The sequence below is a fragment of the Apodemus sylvaticus genome, chromosome 10, assembly GCF_947179515.1.
Source record: "Apodemus sylvaticus chromosome 10, mApoSyl1.1, whole genome shotgun sequence".
Lineage (NCBI taxonomy): Eukaryota > Metazoa > Chordata > Mammalia > Rodentia > Muridae > Apodemus > Apodemus sylvaticus.
Genome location: NC_067481.1, coordinates 43,780,496 through 43,805,414, shown reverse-complemented (window position 1 = coordinate 43,805,414; position 24,919 = coordinate 43,780,496). Strand labels below are relative to the sequence as shown.

Sequence of the window (24,919 nt, the reverse complement as noted above, 5' to 3'; positions counted from 1 at the left end):
TGAGGGGCCGAGTGTGGGCAGGAGGGGAACAGCTATGAGCACCTGGGAATACCTTTTAAACACTGCTCTGGCCTTTTTGTAGCCTCCACTCCGATAAGCCCAATCCAGGTACTTCTCCTTCAGAGTTACTGAACTGGCACCTGTGACAGCTAGAATAGCTTTCTACATTTAAAAGAAAAAAAAAAAAAAAAGGAACTTAGACATATCAAAACATATTATGAAGACCCACCCGAGCCACTAGGTCATCGTGACTTAGGTTATGAAACACCCAATCCCTGCACAAGGGACAGACACAGGAGCCGGTACCTTAAAGATGGCTTCTGTGTCCTCCTGGCTTTTAGCACTTTCACTCCACTCTGCCCAAGAAATCCACAAGGGCAGGCAAACCTGTCACAAAAAGGAAGCCGTTAGATGTGTCTACCCAGCACCGTGCTCTGGAGACCCACCGCTATACAGACGGTCCTTACAGCCCCCAGACAGGTCATCCAGAGCAGCTCCTTGATAATTTACTCCAACTCCAATGGGGAATCCCAACTGCAGCCAGCATTACATCATCTCTCAGTGAGGCAAACCAAAGCCCACAGCCAACCGGCCCCACGGCTCCCAGGTCTGTGTCTGCAGTCTGGGAGCCACTGTGTAAGAACTGACCTAGGCTGGCCTGCCTGATCCTCAGTGTGGAGAGGTGGATGGCAGAGAGCAGAAACAGAGTCTGTTCCCGCCTGACCCTCTGCAGTTTCCTACTTGTTAATACAAAAGATTTACTGCCAAATAAACATAGAGCACTGAAGTTTAGATTTTTGTGATTGCACAATGAATTTATAATCAGATGTGGATGCCAGTGAGAATATTCCATTAGTATTTTTTATTTTTAAGATATATAAAGAGAGCCAGGCAGTGGTGGCGCACTCCTTTACTCCCAGCACTCTGGGAGGCAGAGGCAGGAGGATTTCTGAGTTTGAGGCCAGCCTGGTCTACAGAGTGAGTTCCAGGACAGCCAGGGCTACACAGAGAAACCCTGTCTCGGAAAAAACAAAAAACAAAACAAAAACAAAACAAAACAAAAAGATATTTAAACAGAATAAGAGATCTTACATGATTTAGTAATGTTGCAAATAAAAGATTAGAAATAGAAGTAGCTTTTCTATTCAGTCCTTGACCTATTACCACTTAACGACAATTATCACTCTAGGGTTTGCTCTCAACAGACAAGTATATTACAAATGAGCTTTCACAAAAATCTTAAGCATTTTCCAAAAGTTTCCAAAAGGAGAGGTAAAGATATAGTTCAGTTGATAAAGGGTTTTCTTAGCCTGCACGAAGCTCTGGGTTCAATCTTACTCGCATACATAAAATAATAAAAATAAATCTTAAAAAAAAAATGAAATAGCCAGGCGGTGGTGGCCCACGCCTGTAATCCCAGCACTTGGGAGGCAGAGGCAGGCAGATTTCTGAGTTAGAAGCTAGCCTGGTCTACAGAGTGAGTTCCAGGACAGCCACCAGGGCTATACAGAGAAACTCTGTCTCCAAAAACCAAACCAAAACAAAGCAAAACAAAAGAAGAAATATAAAAGAAACAGTTCACAGACCTGGGGTTTGAGGTGTGCAAAGGCTTCCCCATAGTGCATCTCTACTTCCGGGCTCTTTGAGTCAATGAGCACCTGGAGCTTCGTCTGCCACATGGTTACAGAGTCCTTGAACAATTCAGTCCCAGCTTCTGCCACCTGCAGAGCCTCTTTGAAGAGGTCCTGGCGCAGCAACAAGTCAATCTAAGAAAGGCAGAGCACACTATAAAGCGCCACTTGAAAGCAAAATTACCGATATAAATAGATGTACATAAAGACTATTGCTGACAATAAGTTCAATAGCCTTCCCACTACACCTTTACCACAGCTGCTAAACAGGCAGGAAGGGCATCTGGGAGTCCTCCTCCTTTCCCTCATCCTACCCAAAGGACTATCAGAAAGTCAAAAAGAGGGCTGATGAGACAGACGGCTCCGCAGGTAAAGGTGCCTGCCGGGCAGCCCTGCCAGCCTGAACTTATCCCACACTGAAGAGAAGAATCACCTTCCAAAGGGACTCTCCTCACACACATGCCACGACACATATATACAGAGTGCTGATAATTTCCTTTAATCAGAAAAGGGATGAAAAGCAGAGAGTCTAAGCAATTTAAGCTAGAACCCACACCCACCAGAGGATAATAAAGGTAAGAACAGTATTTGTAGACTTGTCAGGAAAGGCCTGTATTCATTCAGGGAGTTTACTGGTATAACCTTTCCAAAGTGTAATTTGATAGTATGTAACATGAATCATGGGGGGGCTAGAGAGGTTAAGGCTCAGGGGTTAAGAGCACTGGCTGCTCTTCCAGAGGACCTGGGTTCAATTGCTAGCACCCACATGGCAGGTTACAACTGTCTATACTTAGTCTCAGGGGACCTGACGCCCTCTTCTATCCTGGTGTCCTAAGACACCAGGCACCCATATGACGTAAAGACACTCAGGCAGCCAAACACCCATACACTTTCAATCAGTTTACAACAGAATTTTACAAAATTGTGAAAAAAAAACGCAATGAACAGCAGTTTGTAGCTAGTTCCTACAGCAAGTGTATTTACTACACATTGTTACAAAGCAAAATTAATACTGAGAAAACCAGACACTCTTCCCTGCCACAGAGCTTCCAATCTAAAGAGACAGCAAGAGCTTTGCCAGAAAAAGAATCACATTGCTACAGGAGAGCAGTGCAGAACAGCCAGCACTGCCCTCGGCAATGGTGAGAAAGAACTTCAGGAAGGGAACCATTCGGGCGAACACGTAAGGACAAACAGGTACCACACAGGTAAACCCAGAACCAAGGAAAGAGAAGGCTCTCCAAACAGTATGCACAAGGGCTGAAGATGAGAGACAAACTTAATACAAGAAGAAATTCATGTTTAGCATGATTGAAGGGTGACAGAAGAAGTTTCCAGAATTGCGGGCAGGGACCAAGTTAAGAAGTTAGAGTAAATTAAAAAAGAAAAAAAAAGTTTGAGTAACTTTACCAGAAAGATTATGGGAAAACCAGAATAATCTTGTAATTTTTACTTTCATTTGTGTGTTTAAGACATATATGTTGTTTGAGTGTACATATATGCACACTGATATAGGGGTGTGTGTGTGTGTGTGTGTCTGTGTGTCTGTGTGTGTGCGAGAGAGAGAGAGAGAGAGAGAGAGAGAGAGAGAGAGAGAGAGAGAAATACTGGGTGTTTTCCAGTATTTCCTTCTATTTTTTTCCTGTGTCTATGTGTTATGTGTGCATGTGTGTGCACATATATGTGTGTGTTCATCCATATGGCTGTGCAAGGCCGATGCTAGCTTCCTCCATTGCTGTCATTCACTGAGGCAGGGTCTTTCAACTAAACCCAGAGTTCGCACATACACTGATCTAATTAGCCAGTTCTCTGGGACTCGTCTCCACCTTCAGCACACTGGATTCTAGGCATTTACATGGGTGCAGGGGGTCCAAACCCTGAACTGCACGGATGAGCCCCAGGGTATCTGCCTGCCTTCCCAGCACCGGGCTCACAGTGCAATGCCGCAGAAAAGAGAAGACTGGGGAAAGTCAAGGGAGAAAGAAGAAAGGAGGAGGGCAAGGGGAAGGAAAACGGAGGAAGTAAAAGGGAAAGAAGTGGAAGGGGGAGAAAAAGGGGAGGGGGAGAGGAAGGGGAGGGAAGGAAAGGAGGAGAAGGGGAAAGGAAGGGAGGGGAGGGGGAAAAAGGCCTGAGAAGGGAGGAAGGGAAAAGGGAAGGGGAAGGGGAGGGGAGGAAGGAGAGGGGAGGGAGGGCTGGAGAGGTGGTCCTACAGTGAAGACAACTATTCTTCCAGAGGACTCAGGTTAAATTCTCAGCACCCACAGGCAGGGAAGAGGATGGCGGGGAGGGAAAGGGAGCACTCCTTCCAGTCGGCTCTCTGACTGTTCTGCTGGCATGCACCTTAATCAGAATAAAGCACGTGTAACAGGCAGTGACTGTATCTCCATGGCCTTACCCACTGCTTGTACTGGACTTCAGAAAGGAGCTTCAGGCCATGGGCCTTCCTGAATGCAAGCATGGTTCTTTCCAGCCTCTGGAATCAGAAATATGTCAGGTCATTAAGTAGATTCTGGCAGGGGCCTCTGGCCACTGAGCTGGTCAAGCGATCTTGCACATTTCTGAGAATTCTGAGATGGCACTGAGTCCTGAATGGGGTGTGACTCAGGATGAGATGAGCTAAGTGTTTGCACCTGGCACGGCACAATCAGCAGAAGGCCCTCCTGTCCCACATCCAGATGACGGGCAACCCAGGCTAGATCTTCATGACGGCAGGTCACCCACCACAAGAAGCCGAGTGAGTAAGCACGAAATGCTGGACGCTGCCCAGTGTCCTTCTCTAGAGGACAGACTTCTAACCACTCATGGCAACGGAAATCCTTACCTGCCCTCGGAGGGGCACACTACTGGTCTTCTTAGAAAACCTCTCCAAGCAAAAGGTGATGTAACACTTCCACATGGCCTCTGGAAAAGTCAGACGACACCAATTAGGTCACCAGTCCTCTTAGTTCAAACACCTTCCTTTCAAGAGGAAACGCCTCTAAAGAAAGTTTAGATTAGGAGCTATAGATGGCCCGATGTTATGAGCACTCGCTGTTCTTCCAGAGTACCTGAGTTAAGATCCTAGCATTTAAACTGGGTGGCTCACAACCCATGTAACTCCAGTTCCAAGGGGCCCGACCTCTTCTTTTAGCTTCTGTGGGTACCTGCACATGTGGCATTATTCACTCACAGGGTTAATAAAATAAAAATAATAATAATAATGATTTTTTTTTGTTGTTTTTTGGTTTTTTCGAGATAGGGTTTCTCTGTATAGCCCTGGCTGTCCTGGAGCTCACTCTGTAGACCAGGCTGGCCTCGAACTCAGAAATTCGCCTGCCTGTGCCTCCCAGAGTGCTGGGATTACAGGCCTGTGCCACCACCGCCTGGCTAATGAATTGTTTTTAAAACAAAGTTTAAATTAACCTGGCTTCCCACTGGATTGACTCAGACATATCAGATATTGGGGAAAAACAAGGGAGCAGTCACAGGAGCTCAAATCCTTGTCCCGGCTTTCTGTCTCCACTGCCTTTATATTTGATATTACCAAACAAAAATGCAATCTCTAATGGAAGGCACAGGACGATGCCCCATGTATCCCCTTTAATCCCATTAACCCCAGTACTGAGGAGACAGAGGCAGGCAGAGTTCAAGGCCAGCAGAGTCTACATAGAAAATTCTGGGCCAGCCAAGGCTACATAGTGAGACCCTGTCTCCAAATAAAAGAAGAAAAAGAAAAAAGGTATAGAATAGTAAACAGTCTTCTGAAGTACAATTCCTTAGGGTCTGGGGGTTGGCTTACTTTGTTTTGTTTTTCTGAGACAGGTTGTATGCAGCTCTGAGAGGCCTCAAACTCATTGTCTGGCTAAGCATAACCTTGAACTCCATCCTCCAGCCTTTATCTCCAAGGCATTTCCATATTAAGTCCGCATCAGCACCTGCAGTTTATTCCAGTGCTGGGATCAAGCCCAGGGCTTCTATGTTCTACCAAGCACTTGGCCAACTGAGCTACATCCCCGCCCCTTAGATTATATGTCTATTATTCTATTAATCTAATAATTAATAATAATTAATATGTCTATTATTAGATTAGTATTATTTATGCCCCAAAAAACGAGCATAAATATCTCTATTACTGAAGAAGTTCACAAAGCTCTAGCACATACCTATAATCCCAGCACACAGGAGGCAGAGGCAGGTGGGTCAGGAGTTCAAGGCCAGCCTAGGTCACATGAAATATCATGAAAAAGTCTGGCTTTTCACCATCACAGAAAGAACAACTAGAAAGAGGCATACAGGGATAAGTATATAGAGTTGGTACAGTACGTGCCTAGCATGCGGAAGACAACACACACACACACACACACACACACACACACGGTTCAGAAGTTCAAGGTCACCATGGCCTATCTAACAGATTGAGGCCAGCCTGGGATACATGAGGTCCTGACTCAAAAAAGAAAAGCAAGTATAAAAAGGCTGGCAAGACAGCTCTACATATAAAGGCTCTAGATGCCAAGCCTACGGGCCTCAGGAGAGAACCCGGAGCTGCAGAAATGGCTCAGCAGTCAAGGGCATCATCTGCTCTTCCAGAGGGCCTGAGTTCAATCCCCAGCAACCACATGGTGGCTCACAACCATCTGTAATGGAATCCGATGGCCTCTTCTGGTGTGTCTGAAGAGAACAACAGTGTACTCATATAAAATAAATAAATATAAATAAATCTTTAAGGGGGGGGGGCTGGAGAAATGTCTCAGCAATTAAGAGCACTGGCTGCTCTTCCAGAGGTCCTGAGTTCAATTCCTAGCATCACATAGTGGCTCACAACCATCTGTAACGGGATCTGTTATAGATAACTATCCTCTTCTGAGGTGTCTGAAGCCAGTCATATACATAAAATAAATAAATAAATCTTTAAAAAGTGGGGCAACGCCGGGCGGTGGTGGCGCACCCCTATAATCCCAGCACTCTGGGAGGCAGAGGCAGGTGGATTTCTGAGTTCGAGGCCAGCCTGGTCTACAGAGTGAGTTCCAGGACAGCCAGGGCTATACAGAGAAACCCTGTCTCGAAAAAACCAAATCCAAAAAAAGCAAAAAAATAAAATAAAAAAATAAAAAGTGGGGCAGGGAGAGAACCCTCTGCAGTGAGCTGTCCTGACCACACATGTACACTGTGGCACTCACTCACACACATATGCACACACATAATAAATACACGCAATATTTATTAAAGGAAATATTTAATTTAAGGAAAGAAAAGGCAAGCCAGGCACACTGTAAACTGCCCCATACAGAGATCTCTCTTCCTCTACTAGGGACTGAACTCAGGGCACATACTTGCTGGGTAAGAGCCCTACCACTGAGCTCTATACAGAGACTTCCCATACCAGTGTAGGTGCTGAGAATGAGACTGTTCCGGTCATGCACTGTCATTCTTACCCCCCAAGGCAGACTCACCTGTAGGCAGGGTCTTCACCGCCTCTTCATACACTGCACAGCACCGTTCTTCCCTTCGGCCCACCTCCACTGCTTTGGCTTGTTTTGACACAGGCTGCTCTTCACCTGGTTGGGACTCGATTTCTAATTCTCGCCGTGCCACATAATCCCAAGTGAGTGGGTCATCGGTGTGCAGAGTTTGAAGGCTGAAAATTACAGTTTATTGGCACCTGCCCCACGATAAAAACTAATTCGGGAATAACAGAATTCCTATGGTCCCCAAAAAGGACACAGGAGACCCTTTTACAGTTGCAATAACACAAGAGTAATTTCCTAACAGGCTTTCTAGACCAGCTTAATGAATAGACTTATCAATGGAACAAAGCTGTTATATATCAACTGGATTTCAGATTGTTTCAGGCACAGTGGCACAAGCCTATATCCCCAGCATTCAGAAGCCTGAAGCAAAATGATTCCCACAAATTCAAGGCCAACCTAGTGAGTTCCAGACCCTGTATAGAAATAAACAAACAAAACCCCAACAAGATAGGGTTTCTCTGTATAGCCCTGGCTGTTCTGGAACTCACTCTGTACACCAGGCTGGCCTCGAACTCAGAAATCCACCTGCCTCTGCCTCCCAGAGTGCTGGGATTACAGGCGTACGCCACCACCGCCCAGCTAACAAATAGTATCTTTAAAATTATTATAGCTCTTCAAATCACATCAGTAGTTATCTGTGGCCAGACACCTCCATGAGTCCTGCAGAGCCTGGTCTCTTGAATTCTTCTAAGAGAGGCAGAGAAAAAGCACAACTGAACTCTCTACCAAAACGCTGAAGAATACAAAGAACAAATTGCTGCAGTTCTAGCCTATCTCCTATGGCATCGGGAAGGGAACCTAAGAATGAAAGTGCCAAATGTAAACATTATGCAGGGGACTCAATGAGAAGCACTCCCAAAGGCCCGTGGATTTGAGCACTCAGTCTCGAGTGTGTGCCACTGTTTGGGGAGTTGTGGAATCTGAAGAAAGAACATCACTGGGGACAGGGTTTGTGGGTTTGAGACATATTTCATTTCCTGCTCACTGTGCTTCCTGTGTACAGGTAAAGATGTCACCAGCCAACTTTCTGTTTGCACCAGCACGCCATGTCTTTCCCACCATTATGGACTCTAGTATAGTCAAAACAAACTCTCTTCCCTAAATTGTTTTTGGTCATAAGGTTTCATCACAGCACAAAAGTTAACTAATATACACAATTATTTCGTTTTTTTTTAAATATACATATATAGTTTAAGAGAAATTTTCCTTCTTTCTTTTTTTTAAAAGATTTATTTATTTATTATAAATAAATACACTGTAGTTATCATCAGACACTCCACAAGAGGGTGCCAGGTCTCTTTACAGAGGGTTGTGAGCCACCATGTGATTGCTGGGTATTGAACTCAGAGCCTCTGGAAGAGCAGTCAGTGCTCTTACCCACTGAGCCATCTCTCCAGCCCTTGTTCTGGATGTTTGAGACAGGGTTTCTCTGTGTAGTTCTAGCTGTCTCAGAACTTACTCTGTAGACAAGACTGGCTTCAAACTCAGAGATCCATCTGCATTTGCTTCCCAAGTGCTGGGATTAAGCTTGCACCACCACTACCCAGCGTATATTTTTTTTTCTCTTCTCCCAGCCTCGGATCTGAACACAGACCAGACTCAGACATGCTGGCCTCGCCGCTGTTTTACTTACTCATCATAAATCTCCTTCTGTAGATCTTTGGCAAAATCAAACAGCTGAGCAATAGTAAGAAGTGACACATGGAATTCCGCACCTAAAATTTAAAAATTGAGGGAGAGGGCCATCTGTTGTCAGTTAAACTGTAAAGACACACTTCATTCTAAAGGCACCATTTGCTTTATGTATTAGAGCTAGTCTTTTGGGGGTTGCTGTCCTCTGCCTTGAGACGGGGCTTCACTATCTAGCCATGGCTGGCTTCTACTCCCCTGAACCCTAATGGCAGGGATCAAACCTACAGCGTAGTGCAGGCCAGACAAGCACTCATCACTAAGCCACAAGCCCTTCTCAGATGGCCTCCAACTCACGCGCCTCCTGTTTCAGCGGGTGCTAGGGGCACCATATCAAGCTTCGTTTCTGTTTCCTGGTGCTGGATCAAACCCATGACCTCATGCCTGACGTACCACTAAGCTGTGCTCATAGTTAGAGCGGGTGGCCTTCTCATGGTGACTTTTTTTTTTAAATAAAACAAAGAAGATATTTCTATATCCCCCAATACATGTACAAAGACATTAATACTCTGAATTATTTCTAACTATTCTTGTTTCAGAAACTTAAGAGCATAAGGCAAAGATTATATCATCTATTCCTTTCAACTCCCCCAAATTAGTTGAATACTCACTCAATAAAACCTTATTTAAATCCCCAAGGATAGCTCAGAAGGAAGCTTTTTGTGAAGACACAGTATACTTTGCCTATAAGCTAACAGTCCTTCTCCTCACAAACAGAACACCTACCAAAAATAAGTATCTAGAGGATACCTACCTTTAATCTTGCTTATAGAATTTTTGTAAATGATCCGTGCCAACTCGCCTTTAAGGATTTCTTCGGGATGATCGAAATTCCCCTACAAAGAGTTACATCAACCATGACTGAAAAGGCAGGGCCAGGAAGTACCAAAAACCAAAACAACCCACCAGGATGGAGATTAACAGGCCTAGACCACCAGCGCCACAGGACCTCTGACAAATCACAATTCTAAGGCTAGCTCCTTCACGTGTGAGGAGTGCAGCCTGACCATCAGTGTGACCCAGCTGCTTCTCCATTTAGACCAGAACATTCCGGCTGCACATACCTTGATTATCCTTCTCTTTAGTGTTTTATTTGAATAAAAAGCATTCTGAGGGCCAGGGAGACTTCTCAGCTGATGAAGTGCTTGCCACGCAAGTATAAGGACACAGTGTGTCCCCAGTACTCATGCAAAAGGCCAGGAGTGGTGGCAGGCACCTGTAACCCTAGTGCCAGGGGGGAGAGACAGGGATCGATGGGGCCTGCTGGCCAGCTGTCTGGTGAAACTGGTGAGTTCCCTGTTCAGCAAGAGATCCCTTTCTCAAAAAATAGGATGGCAAGGACCAACAAAATAGCTTAAAAGGGAAAGGCACTTGCCACTAACGCTTATGACAGTCCAATCCCTGGAACTCACATTGTAGAAGGAGAAATCCAACTCCCACAAGTTGTCCCCTGACCACCACACACATAGTATGGTGCTGTAAGGCAAACCACCACCACCCAACACAACAGATGAATGAAAGTAACTTATATGTAGGCACAGTTTAATCCCAGCACTCAGGAGACAAAGGCAGCTGGGTTTCTCTGAGTTCAAGGCCAGCTTGGCCTACATAAACGATCCAAGCATAGCAGACCGACATGGTGATACCCTGTCTCAAAATGAATTAAAAAAAATAATAATAAGGGCCAGTGAGATGACTCACTGGTCAAGGTGCCTGCTGCCAGGCCTGATGACCTGGGCTAGACCCCTGGGCTAGGTCAGTGATGGAGGAAGGGAGCCAGCTCCTCTAAGTTACCCATCCTCTGACCTCCACATGTATACTGTAATTAATAATAATAATAATAATAAATAGTGTAACTTAAAAGATAAATAAGAGCTGGTGAGATGGCACGGTGAGGAAAGTGCCTGCTGCCCACTGACCACTTGAGATGGACCTGCAGGGCCCATGTGACAAACAGAGAGAACCGACTCCTGCAAGTTGTCCTCTGACCTCCACACACAGACCTGACATGTGCCCCACCCTCAAAACAGCATTCTCAAATGTGATTAGAAGATAAAATGTAAGGTGGAGAAGCAGCTGACGGGACACACACACCTCTGGCTATCACTTACATGTACACGCATGCACTCATACACTCCCTCACATGTGAACACATAAACATACCCCGCACATGCACACCCCACCTACACACAGAGTTCTGAGCTAAAAACACAATTATGGTACAGCAAACTCGTTTGTTTCTGTTGTTTTATCTTTTTGAAGACAGGGTCTTGCTATGTAGCCCAGGCTAGCCCAGAACTCACAATCCTTCTGGCTCAGATTCACAAATACTGTCATTACAGATATGCCTCGTAACGCCAGTTCTGACATTCAAAGCTTTCTCTTTAAAGTTATTCAGTCACATTCCAAATAATATAAAAAGGAAAAGAGACAGGGATGGCGGAGTATACCTTTAATCTCACCCCTCAGAAGGCTGAGGCAGGAGGATCAAGAGCCCACACAACGGCTCAGTGGGACAAGGATCCAAGTGGCAAGAGAGAACCAACTCCCTTAAGCTCTCCTCTAACCTTCCACAAACACCAGGACATAACCGCACACTAAAATATAATTCTAAAAACTAAAATAACTTACAAACTCATTTGAAAGTGAGAAATGTAACATTAAATTGGAAGGAAAAGTATACCTCAAAGATTCTAGTTTAATTTCTAAGGAGGTTTGAAAGATTGACAGCTGACAGTACAGTAGCTCTTACCACATCCATGGCAGCCTTTTCAAATTCTTGCTTTTCCTTCCTCAGTTTCTCAGCATTCATCAGCTCCATCCTAAAGTACTAAAAAAAAAAAGGGAATAATGACATAAATGTCCTTAGGGATGCTTTTTAAATTAAAAACATTCAAGATGGCTTCTTTAAAAAAAAAATTGATATCTGATCCAGGAAAATGAGGGCACCAGATTTTATTTTGGAATGAACCTAGCTGATATTGATGAGGTCAGGTGAAGATGAGACTACTTTGAGATCGTTTGATGTGTAATCCATGTACATGAGTCAAAAGACTTAATGGAAGTTTCTACAGCCACATGAAGTAAAAAGTGTGCATGAAGGCTCAATGGGTAATCCAGATTTTGATCCCTTTTAGCAACAAAGGAGGAGACATCTGCGAATTGCTTACTAAACAAGAACTGTCGTCTCCTTAGGGTGCTGCTTTGAAAGAGAATGGCTCCCACAGGTTCATGCATCGGAACACTTGGTCCCCAGTTGATAGAACTATTTAGAAAAAATTAGGAAGTGTGGCCTTGTTGAAGGAATGTAGCCTTGTTGAAGGAGGTGTGGCCTTGTTGAAGGAGGTGTGGCCTTGTTGAAGGAGGTGTGGCCTTAGAATGGGCTTCCTAGTTTCACAAACACACACCACTCCCAATTAGCTCCCTTTCTGCTTCAAGTTTGTGGATCAGATGTACGCTCTCAGCTACTGCTCCAGCACAGCACCACGCCTGCCTGCCTGTGGCCACGCTCCCTGCAATGAGAGTCGAGAATTTTAACCCCTGGGACCTTGAGCACATAAACTAAAGAATTCCCTCGGACAAGGTATTCTGTCAGGATAATAAAAAAGTGCAAGGTATGGTGGCACACGCCTTTGATCCCAGCACTTAGGAGGCAGAGACAGGCAGATCTCTGAATCTGGGGCCAACTTTGTCTATGTATTGAGTTCTAAGATGGTAGAGAGACCCTATCTCAAATAAATAAATAAGGCATTTAGTCTCACAAAGTAATAGTCATAAGATGGATCACTAATCATATCAAGATCCAGGAAAGTATCAATGCATACTCACATGGCCTCAAAACATCAACCTTTTGACTCCACATGCACACTCATGTGTATGGGCGTGCAAATGCGCACACACACAAAACAATAATAATTTCATTTTTGAAAATTACTATTATTTTCCAGGCAGTGGTGGTACACGCCTTTAATCCCAACACTCATGATGAGGCAGAGACAGTTGGGGGGTCTGAGTTTGAGGCCAGCCTGGTCTACAGAGAGCTTTAGGACAGCCAGGACTATACAAGGAAACTCTGTCTCAAAAAAACAAAAAAACAAAATAAGTCATATTTGGGCTGGAGAGATGGCGCGACAGTGTAGAGCATTGGTTACTGAGGACCTAGCTTCAATTCTCTGCACCCATTATGGCGGCTCCCAACTGTCTGTGACCCCACTACAGGTGTGATGCCATCTTCTACATCCGCAGGCTTATATACCCATGCTTACATGCAGGCAAAACACTCATACAGATAAAATAAAATAGCAGAGCATGGTGGACAGGCCTTTAATCCTCGCACCCAGAAGCCAAGGGCAGGCTGATCTTTCTGACTTTGAGGCCAACCTGGTCTATACAGAGAGTTTCAGGACAGCCCATGTCTGTGTAGCACCTGGTGTTCTCAGAGACAAGAAGAGAGTGCCGGATCCCCCAGAGTTTCAGATGGCTGTGAGCCAACATGTTGGTGATGGAAACTGAGTCTGGATCCTCTGAAAAAGCAGCCAGTGCTGGTAACTGCTGAGTCATCTTTCTAGCACCTCTGTTTTTAAAAGTAGCAACAAAATTTCCATGAAGCACAATTACCCAGGAGAACACAGAGTATACCGAAGAGGGAGGATACCTTCATTTTAACAAGTATCTCTTCTCTGCATATCATAGAGACATTGCTGTCCCACTCTGAAGGTCACAGAGACATTTCTCTCTCATCCTACAAGCCCAAAAACTCACTTCTTGGTAGAGCTTTGGACACTCGGGATGAAAGCGTAGAGCCCGAAGAAACAGCTGCCTGGCACTTTCTGAAGACAAGCGGTCTTCCATTTCCCATTTGGCTGCCATAATCCACAAAGCTATAGGAGAAAATCAGACTTAATTTCAGTAGACAATCAATGCTCCAACTTTAATACTTTATGAATTATTTGTTAATCTTACAATAGGAAAGAGAGAGGGGCTGGAGGGAGTTTCTAATGGTGAGTTTGACAACTCCATCTAACGTCAGGAAAGGGGCTGGCAAGCCCACTCAACGGGGAAAGGTGCTTGCCACCTAGCTAATGACTTGAATTTGGTTCCTAGAACACATAGTAGAAAAGAGCTGCATTCTACAAGTGTCTCTCTGAACTCTACATACCGTGCCATGGCATGTGCATACCCACACATATGCCACCCATACTTACACATACACAAAAGGACCCCTAGTTGGCAATCACATCTGAACTTCCTTGGAGGGTCACAAATAGTGGCAAGTCATTGCCTTTAGCCTTCCTGACCATGTGACTCCTGAAACTGGACATGGATATTCCCAGAATCTCTTGCCCCCATGGGTTACCAAGGTAGTAAGTTGCCTTACCCACTAATGCAGCCCTCCAGAAACCTCAACTTAGGAATCACACCTGCTTTAGGGATGGCAGACAGGCCTTCATATTGCTAAGATCACCAGATTCCTGTTTGTGGTTGACCTAATTCCCTGAGAACAGTTCCTGGAGCACCTCCACTGGAGCACCTCCACTACAGAGCAGCCCAACCTTACTCAGCACTCAGAGAACCTTTCTCTCATGCTTTGTGTACACCTTGTATCAGTTGACCTGCCTTATACATCTGCATTAATATCTCCTCCTTCTAACTTCAGGGTCACTCAGCACCTACTGCCTCCACATAAAATGTACCCCACAGAATCAGCAAATTGACTTCCCATCAGCTAAAAGAAAACCCATCCTTCCTGTCCACAGATGCAGCCCCCGGCAGGGATGGAACAACCCAGCAGCAGGGATGGATAAACTAAGACACCGCAAACTGTCTGAGCTCAAGGCCTCTGAATCATTTCTGAGGTTCATCAAGCACAATAAATTCTAAAATGGCCTGATTTTGAATAAAATGTAGATTTGATATACCTGGCTTGTTTGAGTGAATGGCAAGCATGGTGGAGAATATCTTGCTAAGATGAGCTTTGGTACCCTGTAAAGGAAGAAGAAAGCATTTTACTGCCTGAGCACAGGAATCACTGCTTCTTATCCATAAAGCACTCGCAAGCTCTCTCTCTCTCTCTCTCTCTCTCTCTCTTGTGTGTGTGTGTGAGTGTGTGTGTGAGTGTGTGAGTGTGTGTGTGAGTGTGTGTGTGTGAGTGTGTGTGTGTGTGTGTGAGTGAGCCCCAGATGGGGCTACATGGTGAGACAGTCAGACAGACAGACAGACAGACAGACTCACACACACACACACACTCACACACACACACACACACACTCAATAAGAAAAATCTGTTGTTACCAGAGACTAACAACACATTCATGCTTTTTATACCTAAACTATTCAAAATAAACATTCTAGCTTTTTTTTTTAACTGAACAAATATATATAAAACAATTTTCTTTTCATGTGACTTAGAATCATTTGCATGGCCAGATATCCAAATGTGACACACTGGGGCCCAGCTTCTGTCTCCCTGGGTTCTTTCTCCAACTGTTAACCTTGTACCTCTTGAAAAATATTGAGTTTAGTAACACAGAATGAAGCTTAAGAGGAAAGAGAAGGAGAAGCCACATATGGCTTTACTTACCCATTTCTTACAAAAAACTATGTAGGATAGCCAAAGCTGAACATCATCCTGCAAGGAAAGCACAGGGTAGACTGCTTGAATTTCATGTTCCCATTGCATTCATTCACTTCAGTGAAAACAGGCAGGTTCCAAAAGAGCCCGTGTGCCTCACACTCTTCACCCCTGAGCGCCCTCCTCACGGAAGCCTGGGCTCTCCCAACCATGAGAATAAATCTAACTCCTATGGACTATGCAAAGCCCTCTCAGATACATCAGCCTCCATCAAAACTAATTCCCTGGGGTGCTGTCTATCTCCAAGGCACCCAACCATCTCACCGGTGATTTCCTTTCCTGCCTTTTCCCTGACCGAGTCTCATGGACCCCAGATCAGACAGACCTTCTTTTGCACAAACACAATACCTGGCAATATAGCTAATGATACATAAGCAGTGATAAATGAGTCAGCTAGTCAACTAAAACCATTGATATCAACTGTCCAGGCAGAGGGTAACCTTGAACTTCTGATCCTCTGCCTCGATCTTAACTCTGGTATTACAGGTTTGTGCCACATTTGAGGTGCTGGGGACTGAACCCAGGGCTTTACGCATGCTAGGTAAGCCCCTTCCCAACCGCTATTTTTGGTTTTCTGAGACAGGATTTCTCTGTGTAGCTCTGGCTCTCCTAGAACGCACTCTGTAGATCCGCCTTGCTTCTACCTCCCCAGTACCAGTACCAAAGTTTGCATCACCGTGCCCAGCTCTTTTTAATTTTCTAATCCCTAATAATGTATTAAACACAGTGCTTAGCATCATCCTCACAGAGTAACAATAAAGTGATCAGATGAACTTTCTTAATGGCTTACATGGCTCAAAACCTGTTTCAAGCAACGGTATCATCATGGACGTAAGTATTGAGAACTGGAGAGGAACAGAGAGGACATGGCATTTAAAGAGTCAAACATCCAGCCGGGCAGGGGTGGCGCACGCCTGAAATCCCAGCACTTGGGAGGCAGAGGCAGGCGGATTTCTGAGTTTGAGGCCAGCCTAGTCTACAGAGTGAGTTCCAGGACAGCCACGGCTACACAGAGAAACCCTGTCCTGAAAAACTATAAAAAAAAAAAAAAAAAAAATTCAACCGTCCAACTCCGAATTCAGATACTGTGCATCATCACATCTCTTCATGTATGCATTAATCACTTACTTTCCACTTCGATGAAGCACGACCAAAGACACCTTGTACCCGATGTACCATAGAATATTCAATCTCATCCTTCTTAAATGAATATTTGATTCTCTAAAAGGGACAAAACAAAGCCCCAGTTAATTAGTCACACTTTATCCACCATAGCATTCACACATGCTCACTCTCAGTACTGATTTAAAAAAAAAAAAGCCGGGTGGTGGTGGCGCGCGCCTGTAATCCCAGCACTCTGGGAGGCAGAGGCAGGCGGATTTCTGAGTTCGAGGCCAGCCTGGTCTACAGAGTGAGTTCCAGGACAGCCAGGACTACACAGAGAAACCCTGTCTCGACAAAACCAAATCCAAAAAACCAAACCAAACAAAAAAAAAAAAAAATCAGAGAATTACAAGTATCCACTTTGGGCACAGCACTGGCTATCAACAATCAGTGTCTCCCAACAGAAAACAAAGTGAAAAAAATTAAGCATTAACTTACGGCTCTTCTTCTCTGGATCAGCTCCAAAAGATTAATTTCATACTGTGGGGGAGCGAGGAATACAAAGAGAAACATGAAAAGCATGACGTTTTAGATACAGGAAATGCATAAAGAATTAACAACTTGATAAAGGACAATTTGTTATCAACAGCCAGAATTCACATAAATCTCTAGAATGCCCTAAAAATTCATCTTAGTTGTTGCATTAAGAACACTTTATTTCAGGCAGAGGTGGCGCACGCCTTTAATCCCAGCTCTCTGGGAGGTAGAGGCAGGTGGATTTCTGAGCTGGAGGCCAGCCAGGTCTACAGAGTGAGTTCCAGGACAGCCAGGGCTACACAGAGAAACCCTGTCTCGAAAAACAAAACAAAACCAAAAACAAACAAACAAAAAATAGAACACTTTATTTACATTAAAATATGAGGAACATTTCCAATAAAACAGGAAAAATTTATATTGTTATCTTCAAGTCTTGTAGGCAGCTAAGAGGCAAAGACAACACATTACTTTTTTTTTTCTTTTTTTGGTTTTTTTTTGGATTTGCTTTTTTCAAGACAGGGTTTCTCTGTATAATCCTGGCTGTCCTGTAACTCACTCTGTAGACCAGGCTGGCCTCTAACTCAGAAATCCGCCTGCCTCTGCCTCCCAAGTGCTGGGATTACAGGTGTGCGCCACCACCATTCACCACCATCCGGCTAACACATTACTTAATAGCATGAGACTTGGAAGATTTATAATTTTAATCTAACTTCCTACTTAAAGCAGCATGTTCTAATTTAAAAAAAAAAATCTAAGTCAGGCATTGGGCACATGTCCACACCTCAGAGGCCAAGGCTGGAGAGGGCTGAGAGTAAAAGGTGCTAGGAAAGTATGTCAAGAGGTACAACCCTTCCAGCGTGGTAGCAAACTCCAGGACTCTCAGCACTCCAGAAACGGACAGGTGGACCTCAGGGAGTTCAAGCCTGGTCTACATAGGGACTTCCAGGCCAGCCAGCCAGGACAACATAGTGAGACTTGCCTAGCATATACAAGGGCCCCAACACCTCCAGGCAAAGCAATAAACGCCTATAACCCCAGATTTGGGGAAATGGAAGCAGGGATTGCTTTTTTCTTTTATATTTTTTCTTCTCTAGTTTTTTGAGATTAAGCTCCATGAGGCCCAAGCTGGCTTGGAGCTTGCTATGTAACCAAGAATGACCATGAATAAAGATTCTCCTTCTAGGGGCTGGAGAGATGGTTCAGTGGTTAAGAGCACTGACTGCTCTTCTGTGAATCCTGAGTTCAAATCCCAGCAACCACATGGTAGCTCACAACCATTGGTAATGAGATCTGACCCCCTCTACTGGAGTCTCTGAAGTCAGCTACAGTGTACTTACATATAAAAAAATAAATCTTTGGACCAGAGCAAGCAGAGGTCCTGAGTTTAATTACCAGCAACTACATGATGGCTCACAACCATCTGTACAGCTACAGTGTACTCAGATACATAAAAAAATCTTAAAAAAAAAAAAAAAATGATTCACCTTCCAAATACATAAATAAATTAATGGAAAAAAACCAAAAGATTCTCCTTCTCCCAGCTGCCAGGATTACAGGAGCGCTGGAATTACACACATGAGCCACCACAGCAGTGCTGGGGACGGAACACGGCTTCACATGCACTAGGCAAGCACTCTACCAGCTCAGCGAGCCCCAGCTCCAGGAAGCACGGTATCGAATTAAATTCCCAGCTCTTCGAAAAAGTAAAATAGTAAAAGCTATTTTGTAGAGCACATTCGCAAAGGTCTGGATCCAATTATAATTACTGAGAAAAAAGAGAAAACAAAAAGTTGGCTCATGAGACATTTCAAGCCTAAAAAATCCCATGTAGCTTACCATACAGCTATATCAAAGCTTTTACTTTGCAAGTAAATATTAGAAATAAAAGTATAGCCAGGCGGTGGTGATGCACACCTGTAACCCCAGCACTCTGGGAGGCAGAGGCTGGCGGATTTCTGAGTTCAAGGCCAGCCTGGTCTACAGAGTGAGTTCCAGAACAGCCAGGGCTATACAGAGAAACCCTGTCTCAGGAGGGAAAAAAAAAAAACCAAAAGAAATAAAAGTATAGCCAGGAGCGGCAGTGCACACCTTTAATACCAACACTAAGGAGGCAGAAGCAGGCGAATGAATCTCTGTGAGTTCTAGGCTAGCCTGGTCTACAGAACTACTTCTTGAATAGCCATGGCTATACTTAGAAACCATGTCCCAAAAGGCCAAAAAAAGAAAGTATAGCCCCCACCCGACATGGTGACACATTCTTTTGTTTTCCTTTTATTTTTAAGTCTATGGGTGTTTTGCTCCTATATGTTGGTGCACCAGAGGCCAGAAAACGGCATCAGATCCCCCATGGAACTAGAGTTACAGACAGTTGCGAGCCACCACATGGCTGGGATCCTCTGGAAGAACAGCCAGTGCTCTTAATAGCTAAACATTCTCTCCATCCCTAACCCTTGTTTTTTAAGACATGATCTCACTATGTAGCACAGGCTGGCTTCACACCATTCACACATCTCATGTTCCTGAGTTTTAGGTTAGAGCATGTGACACGGGGCTGGAGAGATGGCTCAGCAGTTAAGAGCACTGACTGCTCATCCAGAGTTCAATTCTCAGCAACCATGTGTTGGCTCACAACCATCTGTAATGGGATCTGATGCCCTCTTCTGGTGTGTCTGAAGAGGACGACAATGTACTCACATATATAAAATAAATAAATCTTTTATATATATATATATATATATATATATATAAGCCAGGGTCAGTGGGATGTCCAGTGGGTCAGCAGGTGAAGGGTCAGCAGGTAGAGGCTCTCTCACTGGCATCCCTGAGGACCCAACCTTACTCGTATGACAGAACTGAACCCCACAAGCTCTTCTGATTTCCACATGCACACCATGGCATGTGCCCACACCCCACCTAAATAAATACACGTAAAAAGAAAAATTTTAAATTAGAGCCAGGTGGTGGTAGCACACACCTCGAACTCAGCCAGCACTCGGGAGATGGGAAGATATCAGAATCTAAGGCCAGCCTGGACTAGAGACAGTTCCAGGTCAGCCAGAGCTACACAGAAAACCTGACTTGAAAAACAAAAGAGGGAGGGGGGAACCGGGAAAGGGAAAATCATTTGGAATGTAAACAAAGAATATAGAAAATAAAAAAATTATAATAATAAAAAAAGAAAAACAAAAAAGAAACAAAAGTTAAATAAATAAAAATTAAAAACAAGAGCTAAGGATGTGATCTTTAGTCGGGCTTACATGAGGCCCTAGGTCTGATTTACACCGACAAAAAAACTTTTTTTTTTAATTAAATGACACTTGTGTCATGGTAAGTTAATAAAATTGAATGCAAATAGGTAGACGCACATGTAGGAGGCAGTTTGTGGGTATGTTTTGAGACGGCCTCATGACCTATCCCTGGCAGTGTTCTGGAAGTCACCATGTAGACCAGATTGCCATCAAACTCAATAGAAATCCACTTGTCCCTGCCACCCAAATGCTCTGTGTCTGTGTGGTTTTAATTTAATAATTATAGGAGGTTCTTCCAACCGGGAGAAGGGAATCATCTCCACTTCCCTAAGGTCCACCATCTCAAGTTATACTGACTCCTTTTACATCAAGGTTTCTACACCGTTGCCTTCCAAACACCCCTCAGAGTCCTGTGTAAACAGAAGAGAGGCTGGAGAGGGTGTGGCACAGGCACACAGAGGCAGAAGCAGGAGAATCTGCCTGTTCTACACAGAAAAAGTTCCAAGCTAGCCAAGTCTACATCAAGGCAAATGTCTCAGAAAAAAATGTAGCCCAGGTGGGGCTAAAGAAATGACAACAGTGTTAAGAGCAATTTTAAGAGCAATTTTCCCTCCTATGGAGGGCCTGGGTTCTGTTCCCACCACCCATCTATCAAGCATCTGTAACTCCCAGTTCAGGGTACCCAACACCTGATTCCTTCTGGCGTTCTTAGGCACCACACACAAGTGGTGCAGACATGCATGCAGGCAAAACAATTCATACACATAAAATAAAAGCAAATAAACCTAAAAAAAAATAATAATAAGCCTAACACAGTGCTACAGATGTGAATGGCAAATCATGTATTTTCAAATCAGTGTCACCTCAAAGCCTACAGTCTGCAATGTCCTCTGCAGTTCATCATCACTATTAGTTTAGATTTGATTTCTGAGCTAGTTCCTCTTCACTCATATTCATATACATACACATACATATGTACATGTGTATATAATACAGCATTAATATGTATTATATAATACATATTATATACAACTATATAATATATAAATACATATATATTCATAGCCATCTTTCATATATCATTCAACTTACTTATTACGATATGGGTGGGGTCTGCCCAACCAGTGTGCCTGTGGAGGTCAGAGGACAACTTACAGGAGTCAGTTCTCTCTATCCACCTTGCAGAGGCAGGTCTCTCGTTTTTCCGCATGCTGTGTACTCCAGGCTACCCCGCCCATCCTTTGCAAGCTTTTCTGGCCCCAGAGGCACGCTGAGAATACAGGCATTCATCACTGCACCCAGCTTCTTCTTTTGTGAAGCCCTGGCTCACCTGGAACTCTCGACTCACAAAAAAACCTGACCTCCACCTCCTGGGTGGTGTGTCTAAAGGTCCGTGCCACCATGGCTGCTCCAGCTTTTTACTTTTAATGTGGGTTTCAAGGATCAAACTCAAGTCGTCAGGAATGTGTGGCAATCCATATACTGGCTAGGCCATCTCCCCTGACCTATCCTCTTCTCAGAGACAGGAGTATCACTGTGAAAGCCAGGTAGATCTTAAACCTAAAATTCACCTGCCTCAGATTCCAAGTGCAAGCCGTCACACCCAGCAAAGCTTTAAGTCTTTTGTTTCCGTTTATTGTTTTTCTTGAGACAAGTCTCACAAGTGTCCAGGCTAGTCTTAAACTCAAGTTTCTTCTGCCTCAGGCTCACTGGGTGCTAGGATTATAGACATGTGCCATCATGGCTTTTTAAATTATTATTACATTTTATCTTTCTGGGGCTGAAGCAATGGCTCAGTGGTTGTTATTCCAAAGGATTGGAGTTCAGTTCCCAGAACCCACATTCACAACCATCTGTAACTACACTTCCAAACCCAACACTCTCTTAGGGCCTCTTGCAGAAACTGCACACCACGTGATACACACACAAAAAAACTTTTTTTCTGTCTTTCTGGTTCTGAATCTGTACACAGTAGTCATTCCCCCTCCTCTGACAATTCATCCTAATCTCCTCGTCACTCTCCTACCCATTTAGAAGATGGAAGTCTCTCAAAGCAAACCTCTTTTGCAGGTTGACAGTGCTAAGCAAACTCTCCAGAGACCTCCCAACCGCCTGCCACTGTCAAACGTCCACTCCTCTAGCTGGCCCACTCCCAGAAGGTAAGTTTCCTGCTAAACTCCTGATGCACAACGATGTCGCAGATCTACTGACCCAACAGGAGAAAAAAACATTCACTCTGCCAAGGACCAAGCCTTACAGGGCAATGGCACTCCACACAGTCAACTCTGATCCTAATAAAAGACACGTGGCACAATTATAGCATTCTGAAATTCTGTAGAAAACTGCTGGGAAGCTCATCACTGTCTGATTTAAAATCTTAAGGGGACTAAAAAGCTATTGACTCACTCACTTGAACATAGTTAATAAAGTCTTCCTTGAGAAGGGTTCTCCGATGTATTTTGTATTCTAGGTCTGAAGCCTTCTTGATGATAGCCCTGCAGAGAAAGCCAATTACACTGTAACATTTGAGAAGTTAAATTTGAACTTATGATTTTTATTCGGGATATATAGAAAACACTCATTTATCAGAAACATCTAGTTCCTGAACACAGGTATCTTCCACGGGCAAATTACTTATTCTCTTACACAATTAACCTCTGTGCTGTTAAGAACATCCACATATAGTTCTAAACTTTCTGGAAAAATACCTCAGTTGCCAGGATCATTGGTATTCCCACTAGCAAAGTAAATAATGTCTAATGCTTTTTATTATTTACACATACTAACAAAGGTTTCTCCTCCAAATTTAGGCTACTTAGGGGCCTGTCTCAGGATGTGTATGTGTGTGTGTGTGTGTGTGTGTGTATGTGTGTGTGCATTCCCTAGAATCAAACCCAAGGCCTTGTGCATGCTAAGTAAGCCCCCTGCAATACCCTTAGCTTCAATGCTTAGGTTTTTATGTTAACCAAATCTTTATCCTAAAATCTTGGGTCTCTATATTTTCAGTATGTAAGTTCTTAAAACCTAAATTGTCTCTATCTAAATATTACTACAAAGGAGTGAGCATACATGTGTACTAAGAAAACTAAAGGCAGAATATGCAAGACAGTATTTGAAAAATGGTAACACATTTATCACCATCCCCCTTGTTTTTCCAGACAGGGTTTCTCTGTGTAGCCCTGGTTGTCCTGGAACTCCTCGGGTTTGTAAACTAGGCTGGCCTAGCATTCACAGGGATCCGTCTACCTCTACCTCCCGAGTCCTGGGATTGAAGGCTGGTGCCCTGACTCCGGGCTACATGTAGCACTTTCTAAGCATCCTCGCTGTGTTTCCTAACACAGTGTTTACTTTGGGGATCCTACACTCACATTACTGTACTTTTATCTAGAGTCATGGTAAAGTAAACTGTTACAGAAAATCACTAAAAGTAATTGATCTTACCAAGTTACCGAATGCCAACTATATTCAGGGCGCTTTGGCAGGGCTCTAAAGAAGCGTATGAAATGAACTGAATGGCCTCCAGTCTACGAGTTTAGTTATGAAGAACTACCCACTCCCCTTCGGTTTCCGTGGCGCTGTACTCGAATATCTAAAGTTGTATACCCCAAACTTTTAAACAATAACCATTTTCCAATCTGAATTCTCCCGCCCTTCACATTGCCCAGTAGTCCCTGATGGGCTAGAATCCTGGCTGTATCACCTTTACGGCCACAAGACCCTGACCACTGGATGACTGTCAGTACAGTTGATGGGTAAACAGACTGATGGATCGTCTTGCAATACGTTAAAGTTGAATTCTGAGCGTGGCCAAATTCCAGCCACGGGCTTTTCCCTCTTCCATCACCGTAGTTAAAAGCAAGCTCAGAAAAGTCAGCACGCCTTTCCCTGCCACACACTCGCCGCAAGCTCCCCCAAGCCCGCCCCAGTCCTTCCTCTTCCCTGATCCTCTCTCACTTAATCTCCGCGCGACTGAAGAGTCCGATGCGCTCCAGCTGTTCCAACTCCGGGATTCGATCTTCTATGCGTTCCTGAATGATCTCCGCCATGAGGCTGGAGCTTCACAAGCCGCCCGGCGGCCAACAAGCGTACAGAGTGTCCACCTTTCAGCCTTCAGGCTCACTCTTAGTGATTGACTGAACGTGCTTCGTTAGTCCCGCCTCTTCCGCTTCCGCCATTGGGAAAGTCCTCGTTTCTTTCGAAGCTGCTGTCGCCTCCCTGTGGTTGAGTATAGGACTGCAACAAGAACCTTTTCCGGTCTGGGACACATCTTTTTGCGGGGGCGGAGCTGGGGGCGGGGCTAAATCCTCGCGCCACAGAGACCGGAAAAAGCTCCTCCGGGATACTTGATAGGAACCTGAAGTACGCTTCCTACTGGAATCATCTGTTTTTATCATGCTCTTGGCACAGGTTCTAGCTTCCGGTCACCGAGAGCATTAAAAACTAAAAAATGTAACTGAAGATGATATTGTTAATTATGCAAATTCGATAAGGCTCTAAGAATGCCAACCAGCTGCCCCGTCTTAGTCGGCTAGCTTCACTAAACCAGAGTGGTAACGGTGCATTTTCATG

The 24,919-nt window shown here is 44.3% G+C and overlaps 1 protein-coding gene across 1 annotated transcript in view; it reads right to left on the bottom strand.

The window, feature by feature from the left end:
- Positions 1-24,511, bottom strand: part of Utp6 (UTP6 small subunit processome component) — a 33,493-nt gene extending 8,982 nt beyond the window's left edge. Inside the window, exons 1-16 of the mRNA XM_052195615.1 lie at positions 24,305-24,511; positions 22,761-22,845; positions 17,064-17,105; positions 16,590-16,682; positions 15,411-15,458; positions 14,749-14,812; positions 13,592-13,710; positions 11,583-11,660; positions 9,585-9,666; positions 8,775-8,856; positions 7,064-7,248; positions 4,453-4,532; positions 4,027-4,104; positions 1,587-1,766; positions 307-387; positions 53-162 (exon numbers count right to left, since the gene is read on the bottom strand). Coding sequence (XP_052051575.1) covers positions 53-162; positions 307-387; positions 1,587-1,766; positions 4,027-4,104; positions 4,453-4,532; positions 7,064-7,248; positions 8,775-8,856; positions 9,585-9,666; positions 11,583-11,660; positions 13,592-13,710; positions 14,749-14,812; positions 15,411-15,458; positions 16,590-16,682; positions 17,064-17,105; positions 22,761-22,845; positions 24,305-24,396 — 1,499 coding nt within the window. The 5' untranslated portion in view covers positions 24,397-24,511. The remainder of the gene's footprint in view (positions 1-52; positions 163-306; positions 388-1,586; positions 1,767-4,026; positions 4,105-4,452; positions 4,533-7,063; positions 7,249-8,774; positions 8,857-9,584; positions 9,667-11,582; positions 11,661-13,591; positions 13,711-14,748; positions 14,813-15,410; positions 15,459-16,589; positions 16,683-17,063; positions 17,106-22,760; positions 22,846-24,304) is intronic.
- Positions 24,512-24,919: the final 408 nt, after the last annotated feature.